Source organism: Lycium ferocissimum, chromosome 1 (assembly GCF_029784015.1).
Source record: "Lycium ferocissimum isolate CSIRO_LF1 chromosome 1, AGI_CSIRO_Lferr_CH_V1, whole genome shotgun sequence".
In the NCBI taxonomy this organism is placed as follows: domain Eukaryota; kingdom Viridiplantae; phylum Streptophyta; class Magnoliopsida; order Solanales; family Solanaceae; genus Lycium; species Lycium ferocissimum.
This window is the reverse complement of record NC_081342.1, coordinates 11,167,482-11,187,050: the sequence shown is the minus strand read 5'-3', so window position 1 is coordinate 11,187,050 and position 19,569 is coordinate 11,167,482. Positions and strand designations below refer to the sequence as shown.

General features: G+C 35.0%; 2 protein-coding genes and 1 pseudogene across 3 annotated transcripts; 1 reads left to right on the top strand and 2 right to left on the bottom strand.

Moving 5' to 3' along the window:
- Positions 1-513: 513 nt before the first annotated feature.
- LOC132047559 (protein DEHYDRATION-INDUCED 19-like) lies at positions 514-6,187 on the bottom strand. 2 transcript variants are annotated; one of them, XM_059438588.1, is made up of 5 exons: positions 6,000-6,187; positions 4,449-4,642; positions 3,627-3,702; positions 2,618-2,873; positions 514-1,050 (listed from the first exon to the last, which is right to left on the bottom strand). In XM_059438588.1, the coding sequence occupies exons 1-5, from the start codon at positions 6,046-6,048 to the stop codon at positions 942-944; spliced, it is 684 nt and encodes a 227-aa protein (XP_059294571.1). In that variant the 5' UTR covers positions 6,049-6,187; the 3' UTR covers positions 514-941. The 2 variants fall into 2 exon arrangements, with proteins under 2 accessions (XP_059294571.1, XP_059294574.1); XM_059438591.1 differs by having other exon boundaries at positions 514-1,047; positions 6,000-6,184.
- Positions 6,188-10,184: 3,997 nt separating this feature from the next.
- Positions 10,185-16,625, top strand: LOC132047553 (tlg2p-like protein a; annotated as a pseudogene).
- On the bottom strand, positions 14,893-17,936 carry LOC132047545 (COBRA-like protein 7). The gene is made up of 2 exons (XM_059438577.1): positions 16,850-17,936; positions 14,893-16,326 (listed from the first exon to the last, which is right to left on the bottom strand). The coding sequence occupies exons 1-2, from the start codon at positions 17,406-17,408 to the stop codon at positions 14,897-14,899; spliced, it is 1,989 nt and encodes a 662-aa protein (XP_059294560.1). The 5' UTR covers positions 17,409-17,936; the 3' UTR covers positions 14,893-14,896.
- Positions 17,937-19,569: the final 1,633 nt, after the last annotated feature.

Below are 19,569 nucleotides of genomic sequence, written 5' to 3'. Positions count from 1 at the left end.
CGACTAATATTTACTCCGGTGAAACAAAGTTAACCTGTTACAAGGCATCATTCGTTGTCCAATTTTATTTCTTAAAAATAATTTTGCAAGTGTCTCAACTCTCTCCTCTTTAGAAAATCTCACAAGCCAAAGGAAGGAAAAGAACAAAACGCCATCTAACTCAGGTTCTGGCATTGATCTTGGAAGCAGCATCTATCCAATTCTCTAATTCAACACTATCATGGCATAATCTATTGTTTGCAGAAAGTTAAGTGTCCAAATCTGACACCAGTCCTCCATGATAGACAGACTGGAGTTGTTTGCTAGAGAACAGAGTTATGCAAAACACCTTGAGTCTTCCCCATCCCAACTTATAGAACTCATGTTAGATAAACTCTCAACAGAACAATCAATTCATAACCCCATTGAACCTTTTTATCACTCTGCTTTGAGACTACATGAGGAGAAAAGAACATGAAGCAAGGGACTACAACAATAAAGCTGAAGAAAGTTGCACATGATAAGTCATCACAATGAATCGAAAGAATCACATCTAATTTCTTTTGCAGAATGTGACAATGACCATAAGCATGCTTCTTTATAATCAATCATTTTGGATCTGACTACAAGAATGAAGAACTTCTATTTTCAGTCAGGATAGTCAAGAAGATGATGGAGTATAAGCTACATAAGCTGAGGAAAAAAAAGAAGGAAAAAGAAATAGCATGCCAAAGTCACGTCAATCGAAACAGGTTCTTATGTTAAAGCATATTAACTGGACATATCTTCGCATAAGCAACCACGTCATCCAAATGGGAGCAAGTCAATAGGAGGCGAGGACAGCTTTAACTCCATCTAACAGCTTCTAGCTGCTAGTAAAATTATCAGCATATCTCGAGGAGCATCTTCAAAGAGCTGTGCTATTTAGCCATAGAACGGAAAAGAAGCAGCATGGTTCAGTCTCATAGACAGTCGTCAAGTATGGTGGAGAACAATAGTCCTTTCACAAATTCAGATCTCTGGACCTTCTCTTCCTGATCCTTGTCCATTGAAGGAAATGCTTGCGAGCTTCTTTGACAAGTATTTGAATGAAATAAAAAGAGTCAGCTTTTTTAATCCAGGCACATAAAAGTTAGGAAATAGCAGGAAATAAAAAAGCTGATGCGTACTTCTTAGGATAACATGTAGCAATCATCCAGTCAAGAAAAGATACAGCTAAAGTTCTCAAAACAACTGAAGTTCCAAAATTCAACTCCATGGACACTTAAACCAAAACTTTTCTAGCTTTCCAAGCAAAATATTTTTGGAGAAAGACCAATTATATGTTAAGTAATACACTATCATCACAAGATTTGCTTCCTGCTATGTTCATTTCAAATATCATAATTTCTAACTATACTTGAGTTACTCGTGAAAAAAAAGATACTGATCTTGCTAATTGAAGGAAAAGAACATCAGAGTTAAAAATAGACCAGCTTCTTTGTCGGTTAAGGTTTAGTTCAGGAGGATGTTTGCTACAGGGCTAATGAATTGCAAATGACAAGACAAATTAGAAAAAGGAAGGCGTTAAAAGGATGATAGGACAAACTGAAGAAGGATGATGAAGGTCAAGAAGAAATCTGGCCACAAATAAAGTAAGGGAGAAAAGGAGGAGCAAACTGTTGGATGAAAGCATCAGGTATCAAATTTAACCTTGGCGTACTTCCTGGTGCTAAATGGATTGGGGAGGATAAACTTAAATGGTGATACAGAAGCTCTCTGACAAATTTAAAGAGAAGAATGCATCAATCACCTTTTTTATTGCCCTACTGTTCACCTGTGATAAGAAAGTGAATAATTTGGGAGAACTCACAACAAAGGAGTTCCATGAGTTCTCGAAGTTGCCTCTATGTTAAAAACCTTCTGACTGAGGCATATTACCTTATAGCAAATGGATCCAGAGCCTTTTACCGCAAGTAAAATACAAAATCCAACAACTTAGCGATCAGGGATTGGTATTCCTATCCGACTCCCTACAAATGGTTGGACTTGGTTTTCTCTCACAATTTGAGATATATGTAAAGCACTCCTATAAATCCAGTACAGGCAAAATTTCTAAGGACACCTCAGTTCTCAAATTCATCTAACTTACTGCTAAGCTCACTTCTTGCATAAATCAAGAAATGCAATGGATACAATTACAATAAGCAGCAATCAAAAGAATATCCAAGCAACAATGGCCAATGCAGATACTCATTCATTTCCATGAACTCCACTTAATGAAATTTAACCAGAGAGAAATTAAGGGATTTATTATTGCTGAATGCACGAACCTATAAGTAGTTAGCTATCTATCAAGCCTGTGCACTCCAGTAATCTCAGAAATCAGTTCAAGTCTGGTTCTAAATTCAAATTTAGTTACAATCTGTTGTTCGTCAATTAGTTCGCAATGACAATAATTGACAAAAAACAAGCTTCTAATAAATGGTAGAATATTAGGCGCTTAATCCTATAGATCCAGCTTTCTTTTGTCCACTAATTTGTCCTTTTTCTTCATGATAATAATTAGGGTCATTTGATATTCGCAGATGATAAGAGATGACACAGAGAAACAAACCATGAAGAAACTGTTGACATTAAATCATAGTAACCTTCTTACCTTTCACCAATATGGTCATCTAGGCTGTTCCTGGATAAACATGCTTCGGCTGAAGTGCAGGGCTGTCTTGTATGAAATCTTTTGGCAGCCTGCTGATTGCCGACAAATGATAAAAGTAACTGGTTGTTTTCCGTATTTGAGGAAGGACTAACATGGCTGGACTTCTTTTCCAAGTAAGCACTCAGCAACTCTTTCCTCAGTAAGGATAAGGCTGAGACAGATCTACCATTTTGATGTTTCTTTTTGCTAAGTGCTTAAGCTTGTGTTAAGGCGAATCAAATTAAAGCTCAAAATGCTCTATGATAAACAGAATATAACACTTCTAAAGTAAAGATTGATGCAAATTCATGCTCAAGGAAGTAATTCCAATAAACCAATTTTTTTTAATTGAAAAGGGAAAGATGGCAAAGTTGATAACCTTTGGAAGCAGCAAACTTATTTTAGTGCTTCTTTATTAGAAAAACTTAGTTTCACTGAGATAAAAAAGAAGGAAGGGCATTTATCACTTCCTTTGATGCAATGACCGAGGAAGATGTTGGGAGTTACGAACTATGCAGACAGTGCAAAGAGCAAAAATAAGAAGCTTGACTATTTCATGACAGTTCACCATATAAGCAAATATCAAGGTCATTATTCCAGACACCAACATAGGAGATTAAATATTATCTTTATAATATTTTTCAAATACATCAGGGAAGGACAAGGGGAAGAGAGGAAAGGCATGCTACTAACAATGGGGAATGAACCCTCCACCTCAACTGTGGAAGGCAGGGAGCTCACCAAGTGAGCTGGCGCTCAACCCCCAAAAAATCGATATTATCTCCTCAATTAACTATAAAGAATAAGTACGAGTTCATGATACACTTCAACCAAGAGAATATGGAAGTAGTTAGAACAGTAGCTTGATTTGCTATTCTCTTACAATTAGCTATGAAAAGTCAATAGCTCCTTACACTATCTATGACTGTGTAAAACTGATAAAATGGAACAAAGGAAGTAAAGGATATTTTTAATATACTTTCATGTTGCACGATGACATGTGTAGCCATATTCGTTCGCACCTTGGTAGCACATAGAGGACATATCTGAAGACAAAGAAACACTGATTATGAAAAATTCAGACTTAAAAAGGCTAAGGCTGAAAAATACATTGGTCATCAGATAATTTCACGCAACACTGAAGTTAGCTTGACAAACCAATTGAAGGTTTTTGTATCAAATTCCCAACATTACAAAACTGAAGCACGGCGCATAATCGGCGTAGTTAACTTTTCCCTGAATCCTGATTAGGTATTTTATTTGCCAAGCCAAGTATCATCAAATAGAGAAAGAAGTACTATTTTGGATTTCAGCTCAGTTTAAATTAAATATAAGCACCTTTCTCCCAAATCCCTCTCATTTGCTCAACAAGTGCATAGTTTCATGCTGGTTGGTCATCTTTTATTGAGTGAACAGTCTAATTCAAAAGCTTACAGGGAACATTTTATTAATTTATTTAGGTCCGCACCACACTCTCTCGCTTGCAACTGATTTCTTTTTCACGAATACCTGGAAATATTTCTTTACGATAGGTAGGTGAAACTCAAACTCAATACCTCTACCTAATTTAACCGGCTAATCTAAAAGTCTAAAGTAGTCATGCAATCAACAACTAATGACCTTTAAGGTCTCCATCAACGGCACATGTGAAAATAGCCTCTGATGGTTAAGTCTCCCAATCCTATTTCACACCCTTCAAGAGCAACAACTCTTCTGAAAATTATCAAAGAGAAAGACAAAGCCAAGAATCCTTCCAAACATGAAAATGAAAGAAAATATAGGTAAGGTTTACCCCGGTCTTGGCCTCTATGCGATGCTCGCTGTCAATGTGACAGCACAATCCAAGCATATCGAAATCTTCTGAACAAAACGGGCATGCCAAATCCGTCTTTACATTATCATTGTTAACATGTTCATCGTCACGCTCCTCGTCCTCATCCTCCTCTTCGTCCTCGTCCTCATCCTCTCCAACAAACACGCCACCATCTATTTCAAGATTCAACATGATTATACCAATACAAGTAGAAACACACAGGAAAAAAAAAAATAGAACATAAATACTACTACCTCGCTTACCTTCACAAGATAGGGGTAAGGTCTGCGTACACTCTACCCTCCCCAAACCCCACCGAATTATACTGGGTTTGTTGTTGTTGTAAATATGACTACCTCGACCTAAACTGTTTGGCACTTTTTATTTCCAAGATTCAAATTAGTGAATTTGACCAACATCTTAAAATGTACTTTTCCATGTATGAGAAGAATTAGAACAACAAAAATTACACTTCCGCAGTTTCCACATATCTGATTTAAATTTCAAAGAATAAACTAATCTTGTTCGATTCAGCTCCTAAACTCAGCAAGATAAATAAAAAGTCGCATAGCAAATTGAGATGGAAATAGTACACTGGTTTCCATTAACAAGAATACCATTAAAAAACAGTAAGATTCAACATGATTATCGCAATACATGTAGTGCATACAAGTAAAAATACACAGAAAAAGAAAAGAACAATAAGTACTACTACCTCAACCTAAACTCTTTGTCACTTCTTATTTCAAAGATTCAAATTAGTAAAATTCACCAAACAGCTTAAAATGTAATTTTTCACGTGAAAAGAAAAGCGCCCACCTACCCATTAACCTTCTACCCTAATTATCGACCTCCACACGTATGTGAAGAACTAGAACAACTAAAATTACACTTAATGCAGTTTCCACATATGTAATTTAAATTTCAAAGAGTAAATTAATCTTGTTCGATTCAGCTCCAAAACAATCAAAATATTGCAAACAAAAATGAGACGGAAATAGCACATGGATTTCCATTTACAAGAAGACGATTGAAAAACAGTACCCTTTAAAGATTTCAAGATGATTATGACAATACATGTAGTGCACACTAGTAAAAACACACAGGGAAAAAAAAACAATTAATACTACTACCTGACAAAGGGAGGGGTAAGGTCCCAAGACCCAACTTGTGTGATTACACTAGCTATGTTGTTGTAATACCCTCCCGAAACAGGGGTAATTTCAGGATTACACCCTCCCGAGCTATGTTGTTGTTGTTGTTGTTGTTGTTGTAATAAATACTACTACCTTGACCTAAACAGTTTAGACACTTTTTATTTCCAAGATTCAATTGACCAACATTTAAATGTACTTTTTTCATGTAAAAGAAGAATTAGAACAACTAAAACTACACTTCCCACAGTTTCCAATTCCACGTATGTATTATAAATATCAAAGAACTAAATTAATCTTGTTCGATTAAGCTCTAAAACAATAAAAAAATTGGCAGGCAAACAAATATTACAAGACTAGGTTAAAAAAAGAGTACCCTTTAAAGCAGAAAGAAGAATTTTCCAATCGTCATCTTGATCATCCATTTAAGAAGAGTTTACCTGCACAATACAAGAAACCTAAAATCCTATAAATACTTATAGAACCTGTGTGTATACACAAAAAAGGGTTTAGGGCACTGTTTAGGGAAAAAAAGACAAATTGGTTATGTGTGAAAAAGACTATTGAGACCAAAGAAGAAGAAGAAGAAGAAGAAATAAAGAAAATTGGTATTCGGGTCGGGTACAGAAATACCCGTGGACTCCCGCGTTTTCTGGTCAACTCTCTCCTTCGAGTACCTTGGTTGGGACGACTTAAGTCTTTAGCAGCCCAAATAATATAACCAGCCTAACCATTTGTTTATTTGGTGACTTGATTTGATTGATCTTACATTTTTTCATTATAATACTATTATTTATTCTTAATTTCTCCATTTTAATATTACTAGTTTTATGAACGTGTCTCGCATTATCCACAAAACTAATCTGGATACTTTTTAAAAAAAAAAAAAATCCGTATCGGTTTATTTGGAAAAAAAATTCGGGTCGGGTTGGGTTATTTTAGTGGATAAAAAATTATTTGAGGGTAAAATAATTTTGAATGGCCCAGATGATGCCACATGGTATGTATGCCATTAGACATAAGGGTATAATTGACCCTAAAGTATAACGAAGGGCATGAATGAACTATTTTCCAAAATTCAGGGTTAATTTTGGCCCTTTTTCATTAAAATAATATAGATAATATGTCACCCTTTCTTTATTGGAATTGTTTGAAGTGTATGACAACACTACTTTATTTTCAAAACTTTACAACTTTCGATAGTTTAATTTTATTAAGTCATTCATTATCTTTTGGCTTAATGCATATGCAGCTCCCTAAATTTACCTTTTTTTTCTCTTTATTTTGGCACCTTAACTAAATATTGTTCCTATTGAACCCCTGAACTCGTCCTCTAGTGTGTCTATCAAACACAATCTCTCTTACATAGTATTTTATCTTCAATGTAGCAACATGCTAATATATATTCTAATTTAATTACGCCATCTTTTAGCTAAGATTAACAATAATTGAGAGGGAAATAAAGAGTAAGCTCTTAATTAAGCTGGCATTGGAAGAGCAGAAACCGATACGTCCATGATCTAAAGAATAGCTTACCACACGTCTAAAATATTACTTCACCTTCATTACCAATTTAATTTTTGCTTTTAATAAAAATCAGATTTAGAGGGTTTAATAGACACACTTGAGGATGAGTTCAGGGGTTCAATAGAAACAACACTTAGTCGAGGTATCAAAATGAAAAAAAGAACAAGTTTAGGGGCTGTATATGCATTAAGCTTATCTTTCTGATGTATTGTTTGTTCTCTTTTTTAATTATTATTTTTATGCTTTCTTCAATCATTGTTGATATAATTTATAAGTCAAATTAATTTTTAAACTGCGTGCCATTTGTCAAGTTCAATATTATAGCATAAAATGTAACCAAAGGAATAGTGCATTATATTGCATTCTATTTTCAGAGCTGCAATCAAATTTATTTATGTATCCACAACTATTATGTTGGTCTTGGAGATTAATTTATATTGAGTATTTACCTCTATTATATTTTTGATAAAAGGTACATTTTGCGATCTTTTTTATTTGATGCTCCAAAAACACTGTAAACATTTGGAGATGCAAGAAAAGGACTTTATTTTTCTTTTTGTCGTACCTTTGTCTTTTTGTTATTTTGGCTTGAAGTATATTGTAAATTTCTTTAAAAATTAAACATGAGAAAAAACTTTAATTCACGATAACACCAATCGTTATTTTACCCGAATAATTTGAGCGTAGATAATGGAAATCGTAGATAAAATTAGGTATACCGCCGTCCTTGCAACTTCTAGTTGATGCTTTGACGAGTAATTATTGTTTTATGAAAAAAAAGTTAACCACTGTGAGCATGTTAGATTTTAAAATGAAATGTTTAATGAAAGTACATTAAATGGAGTACTTTTATTAGATCCTTCAACGAGAAGTTTAAAGACCTTTTCGATAACTTAACTTTGTTATACCCTAAGACAAAACGATTTGGACAATAAATTTCTATGCAAAGAAGACAATCTTTGTCAAACAAATCAAATTCTTTTTTTTGCGCGGATTGTCCATTTGGGGTGGTCTTTAATTTTTGCCCTTCAAAGTGGTGGTATTTAATTTTTGTCGGCCCACGTTTCTTGAGTTGAGGTTGGTTGAAGAAATAAAAAAAAAAAAATTTTAGCAGGTAGATTTGTCTGCTTAGAGGCGAGTACCTTTACTCGTGCCAAAACTCGCCTTTAATCCAAACTCTACCTTGAGATTTTTTTTAAAATTTTTGAGGCGGGAGTTGAGTTCGGCAAACCAAGGGGTTTTTAGCGAAGAGTAAAATTAAAGACGACCGATTTGAGGGCCAAAAATTAAAGACCACCCCTGGCGAAGGCAATCCTGCAAAATGCCCAATCAAATTCAGTTTAATTTATGACGATATACCGTTTTTAGCTATTATTTCTGTAGACAGCAATACAGGTTTTAATTTAAAAAGAAAATTGCAAAAGGTATTACTACCTTATGAATTTATAATATATATATAGGATGTTATTTACTCAATAGGATTACGTACAGGTGTTCAAAAAGTTCAACTCTTTCTGTAGAGACTATATTCTGTTGCAAGAAAATTAATATTTAGAATAATCCTTAACTAAAGTGGCAGTATAAAGACAAATAGTTGGACATAAATTATTGATTTGGTACTTGAGAGTTCAATGAACTCAATATGATGAAAAGAATTTCAAACAATGTTTGTAATATTTGTAAATGTTAGTAATTGTTTTGGCCTAACACATAGACATTCACTTTAATTAGGCCTCAATTGACAGGTAAACATCCAACTTTGAAAATGTACATCTAATCACCTTAATTTGGGTTAAGTTGGTCAGATAAACACCTTAACTTTGAGAATAGTACATCTAATCACCTTAATTTGGGTTAAGTTTGGATAAACACCTTTAAAAAAAGTGTTTATGACCACTTAAGATGTTTGAAGGAAAAATGTGTTTATGACTACTTAAACCAAATTGAGATGTCTAGATATGCATTTTCATAGTTGAAGTGTTTATTAGCCAGTTGAGGTCAAATTAAACTGTCTATCTATGTATTATGCCAATTGTTTTTGTACTAATGTTACACTTAAACCTGTAAGATGTATTTCCAAAAAGTTGACCTAATATTTTACCTGATTAAAAAAAATTGACCAAATTATTTTTATTTTCATCGGGTAGGTCGATAGAATTAACCATAAAAGAGTAAAAGACAGACTATCTTTTAAAAGTGTGGAGGGAGTAATTCAGTTTTAGGCATAAACTGCATGAAAAGAAGAAATCTTTTCACCATATATTTTCATTTTTTTTTCTTTTCTTATCTAAGTTTTAAACATTAATAAAATTCTATTTCAAAATTTAAATATTCTACATAAAATACGACGAATGAAATAGTTTTATTTTGTACGATTTATTCATTTTTCAACGTTCATTTCACTTAACTATTGTTTTCATTCATCAAACTGTTTTATTACTATCATTTAGATCATATATAAAAAAACAAATTAATAGCAAGTACAGAAAATAGAAATGAAAATAAGATATTAGAAAGAGGAGAAAATATAATTAGTTGGGCATAATTTTTTTTATTAATCCGGGCATAACTTGTGAAATATATGCGAAAATATAAATTTATGTCCTGCGAAAAAATTATTTGTTAGGAGGGAGAAAAATACTTTTTTTTTCTTTGCGCGGATTGCCCTTCTTTTGGGGCTGGTCTTTAGTTTTTGTCCTCAAATTGCTAGTCCTTAATTTTTGACCTTCGCTTAAAAAGGTGGCGAAAAATATCCCAGGGTTAAGGTTAACGATTAAAAAAAAAATTTTGTAAGGCAAGACTTTGTAAAAAAGTCTCTCTTTTATGTAATAATTTTTGCTTTAATCGTATGTCAAATTTTATTGCATAAGTTTATTTCGAAATTATTATTATTTTTTATTTTTTTAAATCCAAAATAATATTTTCGATCAAGACAAAATTAAAGACTAGCGAATTGAGGGACAAAAAATTAAAGACCAGTCCGTATGAGGGAAAATCGTGCAAATCTATATATATATATATATATATATATATATATTTCCAAGAAAACACCTCTACAAGTACTTTTTTTTCTTTCTCTGTGTTATAATTTGTGGGTTAATCACTTTGATCTTGATCTTCCAATTCTTGAAACCATGGCGACAAGAAATAGAAGTAGGGTGTTCCAAAGTTACAGGGATACGTTGAATGAGAATCGTATACCCTTCACTACTTCTTCAAATGGTGCAGTTATTGAAATGGCAACTACTTCTTTTCTCAATTCTAAAAATACTTCTTACACTCCTCTTAGCACCCAAGAGGATCTTGGTCCTTCTACATCCAGGTAATATATTTCTCTTGCTTTCTATTTTCAGTAATTTGGATAAAAATTATTTTTCTTTGGATGTGTTTGGTATCTAATTATTTTCCTGTATTTCGTTGGGATATAAGACTAGGTGTCACATAGTAATCATATACTCCCTCTGTCCCATATTAGTTGTCCACATTATTAAAAATATTCGTCCCAAAATACAAAACCAAGATAGAATTAATTAAATTTTTCCTATTTTGTCCTATAACATTAATTGTTTTTGAGAGTAAACAATATTGATTAGAGTCTAATTTATTGGAGAGAGATAAGAGTAGTGTAGTAAACATACACTTTATTTATGATTTTATAAGGGCGTGTAAAGGGGAAAGTGGACAAGTAATATGGGACGGAGGGAGTAGTACCATATAGAGGATAGAGTTTTGTTGATATTTTTTAGAAGTATTTGTGACAATGTGTATGTATTGGTTGAAGTAAGTGATGTATAAGAAGAGTTGAAATATGTGCAAAGGAAATGTTTTCAACTCATAAGTGATAGTAAGTCATTTTTCCACTTTTGGTATAAAGAATTCTCTTTGGAGAAGATATTGGAAAGTGATTTGGATTAGAAGAACATTTTATAGGTAAACATATTCTGCCATAAGGAACACATAATGTTGATCTTGACAAGTCTCTCACCCTAATAGTTCTTAGTGGAATGAAAATGAACGATTGTTAGTTCTGTTTAGCCTCATCAATACTGAGGGATTCACTATGTTTTATTTAGTTTCGCCTTCTGTGTATTCTGGTTGTCGCTGTAATTTAGCTATTTTATTGGTTTTTCATTTATTTTTTGGAGTAGAAAGTCCCCATCTGATGTACTTCGAATTGTCATTATTACCAGCTATGAGCTAGATTGCAAATACAAAGAAACCTGAACTTCCCTGTGTCTATTATCTTCCAAGAATCTCAGTGAAGTTGTGAAAATATGAATTTTCTCCTATTTAGTTGTTGCCATATGCAATAAGTGTGGCTACTCATCATTCAACAAACACTTCTATTTCCAACTTTCTTTTTCCTGCTTAACATATCGTGGATGCAATTGCTATGACCCGGGCTCAAGATGCTACCCTTGACAACTTATTTTCTCCCCCTCCATCCAAAATTTGGCTTCTCTACCTTTATGTTTTTCCATGTGATTAACCTTATTAGCCGAGCTATGCTTACAGTCAGTCAGACCTGCCTTGCGTGAGAAAATCTGGACATATCCAAGTGATTTAAAATGCAATAAACAAAAATGGGCATGAGATAAAAGATATATTTCATTAGAATGGGGAGCAGATGCAATGACGCATCTTTAAAACATTTTTCAAAAATTCTTTTATCTTCCTTCTCTATGAGGTAATCCATGTAAAATCTGATCAATAGGAAAACATGAAATATATGAAATTTGGAGAACATTGATCCCTTTACCCTCTGTCGCTTTTTTGGAGTAGAAATGGTTTGCACAACAAATGGACGGCAAGTCTCGACATTTCTCTCACAATATCCGGAGACCTATGTAGTGTAGTAGTATTTAATTGTTAACAAAGTGTCAGCAATTGCAATTGGACTTATTCTCGTAAGACTGTTTTTGTTCTTTTTAGATAAAGGATATCATCATAAGAAGCACTAAACTTAAGATGTGCTCTATGTACTCTTTTCCTTCAATTTTGTTTACTTTAATTCAAGTTGTGAGGAGGAAAAATCTCTTAATGTTAAATATCTTCCATTCTTCCATAGGGATGCATTTACAGTGGGCTTACCTCCAGCATGGGTTGATGTTTCTGAAGAAGTTGCAGCTAGCATACATCAGGCTCAAGTCAAACTGGCGGAGTTAAAGAAGTGTCATGCTAAAGCTCTGACTCCATCTTTTGGTGATGCAAGAGAAGATCAACGTGTGATAGAGGTTCTGACTGTGGAGATTACAGATATATTAAGGAAGTCAGAGAAGAGATTACAGAAGCTTTCAGCAAGTGGATCTTCTGAGGATTCAAATGTTAGAAAAAATGTACAGGTAGAAATCTGATGATTTTCTTATGTGAGAAGTTCAATGTCTTGCGTAACTTGCAATATATTTGACTCAATTTGTAGTGATTTATTGCATCTTCTTAACGTTAATAGTTAGATATACTGGCTATTTATTTTCTTTTCAAAATATAGAGTTAAATCTTAGTTAATATGGTTTTGAGCTCATTGATAATTTTGTGATTTTAAATATTTTGTTAATTCCATCGAGACTATGAGGAATTTCCTTTCAGTGAACTCTGCTGTCATAAAGCTGTTTTAGCTGCCTTATAGCTGTTTTATTTGAGTACTCATGAAGTGATATTTCTTTTTCCAGCGTTCTCTGGCTACAGACCTCCAAAACCTTTCTGTTGAGCTTCGGAGGATGCAATCGTTGTATCTTAAACAGTTACGGCAGCAATCAGAGGTTTGTTAAATACTTTTAGGAGCCTGTTTCGCTGTTCAAGTAAATGGAGCTAATACTAGTGATACAATAAGAGAATATAATGTAGTAAGAAAGCGGTCGAATCTCTAATAATGTGGATGGATTCTGCATTTAATGCCTAATTAGACGCTCTTAATTTTATTTTTCATACAATGTTTAGATAACAGGCGGATCGTGTTAGACCTGTGCTTATATATATTGTATTATATTTCCTGGTGCAGGGACACGATGGGCTTGATTTGGAGATGAATGAAAAGAAGTCTAGCTTTCTGGATGATGATTTCAATGACGTGGTAGACTTTCTAACTTTGTGGTTTCGGGTGGTTTCCTGCTTATATTTGCGTAATGGTGATCCCTTATTCTCTTGCTGGTTTCTGAATTCTGTTTGTTTTGTTTGTGAAGTTTTGGGCTTTTACAAGATTACTAAAAAGCAAATTAGTCAATGGAGTTTTGAAACCCTACACGTCTTACTAGGAACACAGAGGCTGATACACTACACGAAACACATTAACCTATTGACTAGTCGTGGATTTTGAGTGGGATTTTATCATAATTGGGGATTACATTTGAAGAGGTTGTATGCACATTACCATGTTAGATGATATTACAGGCACTATATTTCATGTGGTCGTTTTATCTTTCAGGGGTTCACTGAACTGCAGATGGCCACTGGTCAGAAGGATGAGCAGTTCACGGCAGAGAGAGAGAGAGATTAGACAGGTCACCGAAGGACCTTTCTATACTTTTATATGTTATTCTCATATAGAATAACAAGTGCTTTCTTTTCATTTTACTGACATAAAGTCTTTGTAGGTCCTCAAATCAGTTAATGAGCTTGCCCAAATCATGAAGGATCTGTCAGTCCTAGTGATTGACCAGGTTTGAGTGTACTCCTTACTTGTTTGCCGGAGTTCTTTGCAGCAAATTGTGACTCATCAAGTTGAAATCTGTTGCAGGGGACAATAGTTGATCGGATAGACCACAATGTTCAAAGTGTGTCTGCATCAGTAGAAGAAGGCTTCAAACAACTACAAAAGGTCTCTCTATTGCTTTCTCTCTCGTTATGTGTCTCTCATTTATACTTGCATATAGGCAGTCCTCATATCATTTCATGTTGATCTGGCACCATGTGAATTTATGTGTTCCTTTTGTTTTTCTATTTTCTGATTCTTGGTATGTGTTAAGTTGATTTTGTTGATGCCTTGGGCGATTCTGCCTTATTATTTGGCTAACTGTATGCCCCTTTTTGGAACTGCAGGCAGAGAGGTCTCAGAGGAAGGGGGGAATGGTGAAATGTGTGACTGTTCTTGTTATCATGTGCTTCATTATGCTAGTCCTATTGGTCCTTAAGGAGATTCTCTTATAAACTTTTCTTCCACTTTTCCCCCCTTTTTCTTGGTTATAACTAGGGTTGTAGTTCTTTGGATGCCAAAATTATAGTTTGCTTACACCTGTTGGGAAGTTTTCTGGAGGAAGCCCATTAGCTCACTACAGGGGTAACATGTTGTAGCGGTTAGTTGTACATATATTTGATGACAATTGAATTTATGCGCTGGTTTGCAACTTGTTCCTACAAAAATGCTGGTTAATACTTGTAAATGATAAAAGGTGTCGTGGCATTCTGCAATGAGAAAGTTGCATTTTTTAATAAGGGCAGTGAGAAAGTTACATATTCATGTGATTAACACAGGCAACACAAGGAAAAGGCACGTTGCTTCAAAAACTAAAAACAAAAATTCATACTTGAATCTTGTGTGCGTCCCATTGGAAGTATGATTGCTATATTACCATTTCAGGAATGATAAATGATACAGTTCACAAGGTATATATGTTATCTAATTCCTTAATACTCTAGGTTAAATAGCTGAAATTTGTACTGTAATTGGTGGATGACATTAGGATAACAGAATGAAAGAATATACGTGCTCCAAGCATAAGAGAAGCAACGTTACAAAAGAACACGGGAAAATCATATTTCTAGCCACAGTGATAGTTGCAGAACCGTGAGGACTAGCATGGTTAGAAGCAGGGTAAAAGCACTAGAGGCTAGAGGGACTCTGCGATTACTACCAGAAGGAAGTATTACAGGAAGGGAGCACTCCTCTCCATTGAAGTAAATTTTATTTGGAAAACCATCACCTGCTCCTACATTGATTCCAGGTGTGGTCTTCTTTGTGAAAGATATGACGGATTGCTCGGTACCAGGAACTGGAGGATCTTTCCTTGGATTGTTTCCTCTTCTCTCTGCAAGAAGGTAAGTTAAGCCTGAAAACCCCTGTATAAATATTGTATTGTTGGTATCAGGCATGATGGTTCCGTTGAAAGAGTACGCTTTTTCAAAACCTTCGATGGCTTTATCCAACTGTACAGCAGCAAACCAGTCAACAATGTGAGTGTCACCCCAATTAAACAGTGTTACTCTGGCTGTCCATCCGCCCCGGAAATCACTAAGCAAATGCCAGTTTATGCTGACTCCACAGTTGTCTCCGCAAGGTAAAGGATTTGGCAAATCTTGTCTTTTATTAAAGTCCTTTGCCATTTCAGTTCGATTGTCAAAGGGCACCAGAAGAGCCTCTGATGGTAAAAGCAGTGGTGGCTCGGTGGCACTGCACACATTGCTGGGGCTCGTGTTGCAGCCACAGGCGCAAGTGTTACAAGGAACAACAGAATCGTTGAAGAATGCAGAGAATGATACACAACACTTGGGCTTCTTCAAGGTTGAAATGCTAATGTTGCAGGTTACTTGCCAACTAGCAACAGCGGCTGTATCTGAAGATAGCCCTGCTGGATTAGGGAAGAGGCTAGGGGATACTCGTACTGGCGGCCCACATAGATAACCAAGACTGTAAGTACCATTTATTTTCCAGTTCTGTGGAGGGTGGATAACACTCATGTTAAGGTCTGGGGACATCTTGTATACTTGCATTACAAAAGCTGACTTGGACTTGCTTGCATCCATGAAAGGTGGCAAAATGGTTCCATTTCGACAACAGAAAGGAACCATTCCTAAGGTTGTATCATTTGTCTTTTCCAAAGGAAGGTCGATGATTGTGGGTCTCTTTTCACAGTTCAAGGCCTTTGAAAAATCCATGCCCTTGTAATATTCCCCCTGCTTACCAAAGATGCAGTCCCCTGTATCAACAACCGTTGGATAAGCGCCCTTCATGCTATAGATGAACTCGTCTCTCATCCATTCCCAGCTTAATTGCCAGTTATCAAGACGGCTAGTGTGGTTGTTATTTGAGATTGTGACTTGTGCCCAGTAATTGGATTCGGATGAGCTAGTGACATCATACATTATGGTAAGATCACCCTCTTGCCGAGGCTGGATTTCGTCCGAGGCCGTGATGTTGGATTTGGCGCTTGGGTCTTTGACACAACAAACTCGGGTCCGATTTCCTGCAAGATAGAATATACGTGACATCAATAAGTTTGCTTTGAGCTACCGTGATCATCCCACCAACTTTGTAGCAGGTGCTAGAGGTGGATCATGATTTAAACGTGATTGTTCAACCTTTTAAGGGTTTTGGCACTAAACTCATCCTATTTTGAAATTTATGGGTTCAGATTTAGTATTGTTAGAACTGTAGTGATTTTTTTCATATATTATACTTTGTACCAAAAATACCGGGTTCAGATGAATCCAATGTCGAAAAGCCACATCTGCTTCTGGCTGCAGATGTAGCTCTATCCTACTATATCTATATTAGTTGAAACATTTTAGAGAATATATACTACACTAGTGGCACCCATCATTGCTGTGTTCAACCTTTAAGGTCCTTAGCATTGAACTCATTATACTTTTATCGCTACACTTACTACCTACGGACTTAAAATCTTGGATTGGCATATAACATGATCAGTTTGAAAAATCCAATTTTTATAGTTGTTAAGAATACGAAAGACTACTAGATTTGGCTACCTTGCGATATTGAAGTAGGACACAAGAAGCCATCATTAGCCAAACTGATGGAAGAAGGCAAGGGGACAGCAGGAGATGCAACACCATACTGAGTGCCAACCAACTCGATCCGAGCCTCCATCTGGTTGATGTCTCCAGCGGTCTGAATCGCGGATTTAAGGTCAGTGGTAGGAAAACCAGCAAAGACAGTTCCATTTCCCACATCACCAGGCAGAGTGGTTCCATCAGCAAGCACAGCTTGTGAAGCAGAGACCAAAAATTCACTATGCTGGAAGCCGACAAAGACCTTCCAAGACTTGAGCTCATCAGGACTATTGTTAAGGATTGTGAGTGTGGACCTGAAGTTGTAGGCTTGGTTGTTGGACTCTGATGCCAAAACGGTCGGGGGAATAGGAAAACCAGAATTGTAGTCGTAAGTTATGAATATGCCATTGCAGTCTCTTGCGTTGTTGGAGGAAGTTTGAGAAATTGAAACAGGAAGAGAAATTAGGAGTATCAGTGGGAGAAAGATTAATGAAGTGGCCATCATATTATGGTTTCTTTTGAGCTCAGAGTTCATGGTTCAGGGAGACAGAGCATGGCTTACCTTAAAAAAGAAAAAGAGACATTTGAATTTGTCTTAACAAAAGACTCTTTCTTGTTTGTCTTGGTGTTATGGTTCATATATAGAGTAATAATTTACATGGGAGTGGCTGGGCGGCTTTGAGTGCTTCTAATTTACTACTAGTAGTATTAGTAGAAGCTAATCGAAGCAAGCAAGAACACCTGCATGACCAAGTTTTATTAGTTAATGAGACCGCGTTTGACAGGTTCAGAGCGGCCAAAGGGAAGCAAATCTAATACTAGTAGTTTACACAAACCTCGACTATTTCACATAATACCTATTACCTTCCACTGGTACAAGTATCCAATAACTCTGCTAATCTATTAGGTTTTGAAACAAGATGGTAGAAGACTTCTTTTTAAAAAAAAAAAAAATCTTTTACTTGCTCTGCATCTATTCATTACAAATATACTAAGGTCCTTCAACTTGAATGTCATCACATATGATGTTGTCGAACCATATTATCATATCATGACATATGATGTTACCTGATTCTTTGGCCAGATATATTTGTTATTAGTAGAAAGTGTTTCCCTTGTATTGGTTTCACTATTCAATGGCTCTAACATATATCTAGCTTAAAATCAAGCCAAACTCTTATTTATCCGAAATGATTTAACATATCCTAAGCATTAAGAAAATAATTAAGCTGTCAATTATTCATTAAAAACACAAAATTAAGATGCCAAAAATATGTTACTTTTGACTTTTGTACGAACAATCAAATCAAAATGTATTTGCGTCTACAATATCTAGTTAAAGCTTTTAAATACTTTTCTTCTTCATCCGAGAGGGATGGCTCAGTAGTGAAGAAATCACAATTTGAATCGTACAGTCATGAATAAGAAATATTGGTCAATTGCTCCTTAATTACTTCTTTGTTATGTGAACGTTTTTACCATTGAAGAATAACTTCTAATGTTACTGGCAAAGAGAAAAAGATAGGGAAAAAATAAAGATGAAATGATTATATAAGATTGATTAGAAAATAAGTGCCGAAACATAATGAAGCACAATTGCTGAATATGTCAACTGCGTAACTAGTTAGCTTCGTGATAAAATGACTCAGTATAATTAACAAAAAAACAAAAAAAAAAAGACTGAGTAAAAGCGGATTTAATGAGTCAATCTACAGTAAATCATGCTTCACCAACGATTTAGAAGTATGAAACCTGTGCTCTACATAATTTAGTTTATAAACAAAGGCACAGTAAAGGTGACTCAATGACATTCAGATTTGAATAAAATTCTATATTTTTTTGAAAATTAAAGAAATAAAGAAGATCATATTGACCGAGACACATTTGACTTGGTTTTCTGAAAAAAGGGATGGATTGGGTAAGAAACTAAGAAAGGGACAAGTGCATGAATAGCGGTATTTAGGACCCTTGAAGATTATAAAGTTTTGGTGGCTTACCACCTAACACAACTTTGATACTGTCAGTGCCCGTAGCTGTCGTGACAATTATAAAGTTTTTGAGGTTTAAAATCAACTTTAGACTCACGAAAGTGAAGTTAATCGTCATTTGCCAAACTTCGAGCTTGCATATGTAATTTTAAGTTGGAGACATGTTCTAACTTCGTAATAAAATATCGGAAGGTGGCATTAGTACGTTCCATATCAAGTCTTTGCTTTGAAAATACAGAAGTACTAATCTCATGTTGATTTTTTACACATTGATTAATTCTACTGAAAGACCTACCAAACGGCACCTAAGTCAAATAATACAATTTTCTTTTTGAAAGTCTGATAATACACTTTTATGGGACAATGTTATCTTTGTAAGTATGATTAAATTTCATTAAGACTACTTTATATGTAGTTGTAGGTGTTATATGTACATTTTTACTAATATATCGTGCTTATCAGGATTCGAGGGATCAAATGCCTAAAAGATGGGAAAAGTAGACCTTGAGAAGCCTTTTGAAAATTTAAAAAGAATTTGGGGGAAGAAAGAATATGCTTGTTAGCCTCGTCAGTGACAACTCATTATATTTTGCCAATTTCTTTCAAGACCTACCAAGCACTAAGCTCTATAAGATATTAATATTAAATCATATGCTCATAATTACCTACATCCTGTTTGCTAAGTGACATTAGAGTTAACAAAATTCA

Excerpts from the sequence above, each read along its gene's own strand:
- LOC132047559 (XM_059438588.1), bottom strand. The coding sequence starts at position 6,048 with ATGGATGATCAAGATGACGATTGGAAAATTCTTCTTTCTGCTTTAAAG. Across the intron at positions 4,643-5,999 it reads TCTTCTTTCTGCTTTAAAGG|ATGGTGGCGTGTTTGTTGGA; the intron begins GTACTCTTTTTT and ends ATCTTGAAATAG. Across the intron at positions 3,703-4,448 it reads GCATAGAGGCCAAGACCGGG|ATATGTCCTCTATGTGCTAC; the intron begins GTAAACCTTACC and ends CTTTGTCTTCAG.
- LOC132047545 (XM_059438577.1), bottom strand. The coding sequence starts at position 17,408 with ATGAACTCTGAGCTCAAAAGAAACCATAATATGATGGCCACTTCATTA. Across the intron at positions 16,327-16,849 it reads TCCTACTTCAATATCGCAAG|GAAATCGGACCCGAGTTTGT; the intron begins GTAGCCAAATCT and ends TCTATCTTGCAG.